This window comes from Sinocyclocheilus anshuiensis, unplaced genomic scaffold (assembly GCF_001515605.1).
Source record: "Sinocyclocheilus anshuiensis isolate Anshui unplaced genomic scaffold, SAMN03320099.WGS_v1.1 scaffold35, whole genome shotgun sequence".
NCBI lineage: Eukaryota > Metazoa > Chordata > Actinopteri > Cypriniformes > Cyprinidae > Sinocyclocheilus > Sinocyclocheilus anshuiensis.
This window is the reverse complement of record NW_015552558.1, coordinates 1,843,944-1,851,843: the sequence shown is the minus strand read 5'-3', so window position 1 is coordinate 1,851,843 and position 7,900 is coordinate 1,843,944. Positions and strand designations below refer to the sequence as shown.

At 37.9% G+C, this 7,900-nt stretch overlaps 1 protein-coding gene across 1 annotated transcript in view; it reads right to left on the bottom strand.

The window, feature by feature from the left end:
• Positions 1-7,900, bottom strand: part of LOC107664663 (dipeptidyl aminopeptidase-like protein 6) — a 168,237-nt gene that overhangs the window by 26,458 nt on the left and 133,879 nt on the right. Inside the window, exons 9-11 of the mRNA XM_016455296.1 lie at positions 1,565-1,719; positions 1,386-1,483; positions 603-745 (exon numbers count right to left, since the gene is read on the bottom strand). Coding sequence (XP_016310782.1) covers positions 603-745; positions 1,386-1,483; positions 1,565-1,719 — 396 coding nt within the window. The remainder of the gene's footprint in view (positions 1-602; positions 746-1,385; positions 1,484-1,564; positions 1,720-7,900) is intronic.

Genomic DNA, 7,900 nt, shown 5'->3' with positions numbered 1-7,900 from the left:
GTTTCACAATTTGAGTTGAATTACTGAAATAAATGAACTTTTCCACAACATTCTAATTTATTGAGATGCACCTGTACATTACCATTGTCATGTACATTACCATGCCAATCCCTCCGAGAGTTGTCATGACAGAAATATACATATATGAGGAAAAAAGAGTACCATAGCAATGAGTCAAGTGTCTAGAGTTTGCAGTGTGCATCTATTGATACGAATAGCAATAGTGCACTTTAAAGACAGAGAGTAAAAATTAAACGCTCAGTCAGAGTGTTCAAGTGATCTGCAAAACTTCTAAATCTAACAATTTATTAGCAAATGGTTAATGATAGTGATTTACTTGTTTATGTGATTAACTTGCATTTTAGAGGTTGGGCTTTTTTTAACTAAACAAAACAGTAACACCACAGTGGAGTAAGCAATCAACAATACTGTGACCTGGCAACCTCCATCGATTAAAGCACTGTTCATGTGAATGCACGTCATTGGTTTTAAAAAAGGAAAATAACAAACCTATGCTGGGAAACGGTCGCTTCATTGTACCACACATTTCCACCTTCCTTGTGGAGTGTGAAATGCCCTTTACAGTGCACTTTGGAATATACTTCTCAAATCCAGGCATACCTTGGTGCAGACACCTGTTGTGGCCACACAGAGGGTCAGGATGGAGATATTCTGGGCTCGGTTCAACCAGTTTACAGCCAGTTTCGTGCTTGTGGCCCACTTCACCATCGTCACATAGTACTCACTGTAATACAGATAAGAAATTAGCAGAAATGTCTTCTGGCAGAATCACTATATCCAATCACTAGGTTTGAAATTAATCTTTAAAATGTCTTCGAAGACTTTAAATGCCCATCCGATAAATTAGGTATATATTTATAAAATTTTCTGGTTCTTAAAAGGAACTCTTAAAACCTGGCTCTTAAAGGAAATGGGAGATGAGACTCTGATTGGTGTATTGCACGTTATGCCCAAAACACACCCATTACTCATTAAGAGAATAAGGACAACCCTTTTAGACCATGTGCCGGGCGCGTCGACCGTTTTTCCCGTCATTAAACTAGCAAAAGTGGATTTGGACACGCCCTAAGTGCACCTGCACCGTGCGCTTTAGACCTTGCACTTAGATCATTAAAATAGGACCCCATGAGCGCACAAATGGGCGCAAATGCATTTGCTGTTTAAACAACGTGGCGCAGGACGTGAAAATGATAACTGCGTCGGGTTGAAACTAGCAAAAAACAGTTGCGTCGCGCATGGCGCTGCATTGCGCCGGTTGTATGATAGGGCCCTAAGACTAATTTAAAAGATAAAAATAAAAAATGGCTGACAAAAAATAAATAAATAAATAAATAAATAAAATAACACTAGTACAGTCAGCCCACCCTATTCTTTGGTCCTCCGGTCTTCTCATCTCAACGGTGTGCAGAGGGCCATTGAGATTCACCACATAAAGAGAGATGATAGGGTTTTCCTCTCCTGCCTGGAAGAAAAACGTTCAAGCATAACTTATTATCATCTTCAGCACTATATCCTCATGTTTATGGCCGTGCATAATCTTTACCTTGGGGTAATGGTATTGTCTTGCTGTAGGGTAGATGGAGCCGGTGAACATGGGGATCTCCATTTTGGGTACCAGCGTGTCGTTGATGGTCGCATACGCGAGCCTGGCCCCATCCAGAGACCACCAGTGTGCGATGTGGGACTTAAAGATCTCCGCTGTGCAAGAAAGATTCAGGAGTTTCTCTCAGTCATATTTCACAGCGGTTCAATCACTCGAATAATTGCAGGAATAGTAAAAAGTAATCATCCATAACACAGGGTCTCTCAGGTCTCATTCCAGCTACATCCACACACACACACACACACTCAGATTCCCCATCTTCATTCGGATACAGCCGATGCACCTGGCCGCAGTTAAGAGCATTTCTCCGTAACCACCTGTTTCTGTATGAATCTCTGCTTCCCTCACACAGAGGCAGCGTGGAAGGTTCTGGCCCATAAATCACGGGGCGGACTGTAATCTCAGCGGGCCGGCGAGAGTGAGTGCCGGCCCTCTCCATCAAGTGTCCCTTCTCTTCTACAATCTCAGGGAAAAAAGCAATTTCTGGATGCCACCAAAGGCTGCGGAAATAGGGTCTGACCCCTCTTCCTGTGCTCAAATGGGCAGGAAGTCGCATGTTCAGCAGAGTTCTGCTCACTTCATCACAGAGAGAGTGAGTGAACGAATGTGCTCAGAGAGCTTATGTTGACATCTGAAGATTTTGACAGTTATTAATAGTTGTTAGACAATGTTTATATATTTCCATTTTTGTTTTCATTTTTGTTTTTGAGTTAATATGAATATGTTATGGTAATATACTGTATATGGTTTGTGGTCAGTAAGTTTTTTTTTTTTTGATCGAAATTTATACTTTTATCTAGCAAGGTTGCATTCAATTCATAAAGACATTATGATGTTAGACTTCTATTTCAAATAAATGCTGTTCTTTTGAACTTTCTATTCATCAAAGAATCCAGAAAAAGAATAAACAAAGTAACAAAAATAGTTCAACATTGTAATAATAATAATAATAATAATAATAATAATAATATTTTCTGGAGCAGAAAATCAGCATATTAGAATGATTCCTGAAGGATCATGTGACACTGAATACTGGGTTATGATGCTGAAATCTCAGCTTTGCATCATAGGAATAAATTACATTTTTAAATATATTGAAATAGAAAACAGTTATTTAAAATTTTAGTAATAATAATGTCAAAACAGAAAACACTTATTTTAAAACTATATTTCACAATATTACTGTTTTTTAATCAAATAAATGCAGCCTTTGTGAGCATAAAACTTCCTTCAAAATATTATAAAATCTTACAGAGCCTAGTAGTGTTTATTAGCCTCCGCTTCACGCCGGGCGGTTCTTTGCCTCCATGTCGTGCATTTAAAATCCTTTAATGCACGGCTAGTCGTTGATTATCCCACTTATTCCATGGTCATTTGCCAAGTTATAGACAAGTTAAAACTAGTATTGCTCTTTGCAGCGCAATATTTGACCGAATGGGTAAAAATGAGTTATTTTCATCAGTTATGGCACATTAGCTCAAGCATTCTGCCCGCTTTAAATCAGACACAGAGATGAAATAGTGCGGTAAGACCACATTTATTTGAATGAATTATAGCATTTATTTCAATTAATTATCGATCGAGAGAGAGAGAGATGACAGTTGTGTGTGTTACCTGCGTCTGCACATCTCTCTACAAACAATTAATTACTTCAAAAACAGAGATTTTACCACCTCGTTGTTGAGGAGATTAAACTGACTTGGAACTACCTGTGCATTAAACGGTTTTACTGCATACCTGCCAGCCAATTAGAATCCAGTATTCAGACAGACCATGGAATAATGATATATAATGCAATAACACTCATTTCATCATGAATTTCACAAATTCAAACCATTTCGAATTTGTGGTTGTGAATAACACTGTTTTCTACATGTTTGCCAATTTGAATGAAAATGAAGAATGAAAAAGTTTACCTGAAATGAGTGTGTGTTTTGATATAAATATGATTTTGAATTTGAAGTAAATCTCATTTTCACAAATTCATGTACAATTACACCATTTACAAATGTAAAAGGCATTTTCTATTAGTGTTAACATGCGTCACTTTTTCTAATTGACATTAATTTATATAGACTATGTATTAAAGTTGTGTATTTTCAAACTACTTTTATTTATAGCAGACATTTGGGAAATATTACATTTGTTTTAATATTGCATACTGTAAATTCAAGCCACAAAACTCTTCCTTGCTCAATTCATTCTAAAAAATGTTGACTTTTCAGATAACACTTTAGTATAGGGACCAATTCTCACTATTAAGTTGCTTATTAGCATGCCTATTATTAACATATCGGCGGTTTATTAATACTTTAGCACATATTCTGCATGACCCAGATAACACTTTAGCATAGGGACCAATTCTCACTATTAAGTTGCTTATTAGCATGCCTATTATTAACATATCGGCGGTTTATTAATACTTTAGCACATATTCTGCATGACCATAATCTACATCACTAATTCGTCCCAATATCTAAACTTAACAACTACCTTACTAACTATTAATTAGGAGTTTATTGAGATAAAAGTCATAGTCAATGGTTTGTTAATAGCAAGATTTGGACCTTAAAATAAAGTGTGACCACTTTTCAGTCAGGCTTCTTAGAAGTAACAAGACATAACAACACATCCGGATCCTTGTTTGCTCAACATCTTGCCTAAAGAGATGCCTGCATTTGGTTAACATCTAGATGTATACTTCACTGCCAATGTTATCCCACAATCCTGTTATGGGTCCATATAGCTTTGAAAACATTTTGATTCACATGTTTGAGTGAGCTAGCCATTTAATGTCACTGAGGGCAATAACTGCATCAGAATGCGGCACAGATGTATCCTTCACTGCTAATGATATCTCACAATCCTGTGCATTTCGAGTCACGGGTCCATATGCAATAGCTTGGAAAACATTTTGATTCACATTTTTTGGTTGAACTAGCTCCTTAATGCCATTGAGGACAATAACTGCATCAGCAGCTGAGAGTTTCAATAACGTATTTTAATGCCTAGAGAGCATGATGTGGATATTTTAGAGAAAATGCTTGTGACTATCATGGGAGCTTTTCAATGAATCTGGTCATTACAGAGATGCTGACTCGTGGATGAACCAAACCAAGCCTGCCGCAGACATCTCTGTGGAAAACAGCAAAAATGGCTCTCATTAGGCGTAAGATGTCAGAAACCCTGCAAACACGTCTCTCTCATTGCTGTTTTCTGTGTCTTTCTGTGTCCTTTCTTCTGCCAAACACACACTCACACTCTCAGTAGTGAGCCAGGAAGCTTGTTGGGCTGTTGATTGCTCACACAGGGAGGCTTAATGGCAGAGCTGAATGATGGATGAAACAGGAGTGTGTGTTTTGAGAGCTGGAGGACAGTAAAGCCGTGTCTAGCACACACACAGTCCTCTCACACTTGTCCTTCTTTAATCAGAGGACACAGCTGTGGAATAGGGGGAAAATGAGCTGATAGTTTAGGCTATAAAACTTTACTGTTTAAACCCAGCATTTCCATTATCCATTTTTCCTCCCATTATCCAAAACAACAACAACAACAACATCTACTAAACCTGGTAAACGTTTTAGTATTGCAGTGAATGTGAATGCAGTGACACATTTTGACTTTATTTCTTGCAATTTTTTTCTCAGAATTGCAAGTTTATAACATAGAATTTGCACTTTATTTTAAGGTGCAATTCTTGCTATTAACAAACCATTAACTATGACTTTGCCTCAATAAACTCCTACAGTAATTTGCTGCTTATTAATAGTTAGTAAGGAAGTTGTTAAATTGAGGTATTTTTAGGATTAAGGATGTAGAATATGGTCATTCAGAATATGTGCTTTATAAGCACTAATAAACAGCCAATATGTTAATAAGAGGCATGCTAATAAGCAACTAGTTAATAGTGAGAATTGGTCCCTATACTAAAGTGTTACCTAGAATTCTGATGGTATTTCTCACAATTACAAATATTGCAATTTTGAGTTAACATCTCACAATTCTGATTATTTTTCTAAAAAATACAAGTTTACTGTCACAGTGTCTGGTTGTTGTGCCCTGGACTGGCCACTTGATGGCACTCTCCCCTTTCTCGCCCTCCGCTTCTCGGTGGGGATGATAATCAGTAACGAAAAGAACCGGGCAAAGAACTATGGGAAATGGAGTTCATGACAAGTAACAGTGAAAGGGGAGAGCGCCATCAAGTGGCCAGTCCAGGGCACAACAACCAGACACTGTGACATTTACATCTCGCAATTTGGACTTTCTCAGAATTGTGAGTTTATAATAGTTTGGACTTTATTAATCACAATTACGAGTTTCTATGCACTTCTGAGTTCTAAAGTCTTCTGTGTTCTTGCACTTCTGAGAACATCTCAAATTTCAGACAATTTTTTTAATTGTAAGTTTACGAACTTTCTTAGAACTGCGAGTTTATAAAACAGTTCTGACAATTTTTTCCTGGTGCCATTTTGGAGAGTATCTGCTGAACGTAAACAATGTATGCTGTTCTGTGTCAGCAGCACCATGTACGTTGTTTACATTCAGATCAAAGCACGTGTATACATTGTGAAACTCTCCAAAATGGCGCCAGGGTGACGCGGAGGAGACGAATTGTTGAATAAAGTCGTTATTTTTGTTTTCTTTGCACACAAAAAGTATTCTCGTAGCTTCGTAAAATTACGGTTGAACCACTGATGTCACATGGATTATTTTAACGATGTCCTTACTACGTTTCTAGACCTTGATCGTGGTAAGCTCCTTGCTGTCTATGGGAGGGTCAGAAAGCTCTCAGATTTCATCAAAAAATCTTAATTTGTGTTCTGAAGATGAACGAAGGTCCTACAGGTTTGGAACGACATGAGGGTGAGTAATTAAAGGTGCAGTAGGAGATCTTGGAAATGGGCTAAATCATGTGTCATTCACCGGTGAGAAATCTTTAAAAGTACTACAATACCAGGAAGGAAGATCGGGTTGTTGATGTTTGTCTGCCATTCTCGCTCTGTCTGCACAGCGTGCATGAACTCGCTGATGACGTATCCTGTCTGCGCGAACAGGGTGCGCAGAGGTATGCTAATACATACGTTGACAGGCAGGTAGGAAAGCCAATTAAAACGCTCGGACCGAGCGTTTTGATTGGACGACCATTTCTTGATCCTACGAATTCCCCAGAATATATAAATACAGACAAATACATTTAGACCACTTAACTTAATGATTGCTATCGGGATGTGAAGAGACTTTCAACCAGCATAACAAAAAAATGTTTCTGAAGACAATCACCTATTGCACCTTTAATGACAGAATTTTCAATTTTGGGTGAACTATCCCTTTAAATATTCACTTATTCATAATACACCAATTCACTTTTCTTTCTTTTTTTCCTCTCTGGGTGTGAATATGTCTCTTAGATTGCAAAAGCTGTTGTCTTGCCCTTTTCCCCTGGACACCCACTTCAGTTAAATATACTCAGACAATCTACAAATAGAGTACATACAGTATGTCCTCTTTAGAGTCTGCTGATTTCTGCTTTACATTGCTCATACAGCAGCAATGAGAGATCAAACAAACAGGTCCATTGTTCACGTTCCACACGTCAGCACACGTCTTTCTATGTCTGTAAGCAGCACATTTCTAAGATTCTCATTTAAATTCAAAAGAGCCCTAACAAACATGACTTTAGCATTGTTCTTCACCTTCATTGGATTCATCAGGGTAATAACAGCCTTCTAACAAACCATTAGCAACTTAATTAGCTGGAATTCATTGAGAAGATAATTCAATGAGGGTGAAGGCCTGTGGAGGTCTGATCAGCTCCGCTAGCGCATGTGAACACAATCACTCAACTAAAGCCTGTTTAACTAAAGCCTCAACTGTTTTATTTTAATACCAAATTCTTAAAATACAATCATTTTAGTCGAATTACTCAGAAAATGTAGGCATTTGAGGATTAGCTTCTGTTCCTTATATTAATGAATTACCATTTCAGTGTAAATGTGGTGTTCCCATTCTATAATGTATAGCTGTTATCAAAGGAAATAACCAATGTTGTTACTATTTTTTGTAGAGCTCCAGTTGTGTTACACTTCAGAACCGCTGCCAGTGAGAAAACTCAAAGCGCTCCTGCTGCTGCAGTCACACAGGAGAAATTATACTGTGAACCAGACGACTAGTCGACCGTCCTGACCATCCCTATAGTGCCAAACTCATGAGAGCACGCTGTTTAATTTTACCTTGAGAACAGCATGAATTAAAGGGGTCATATGATGCGATTTC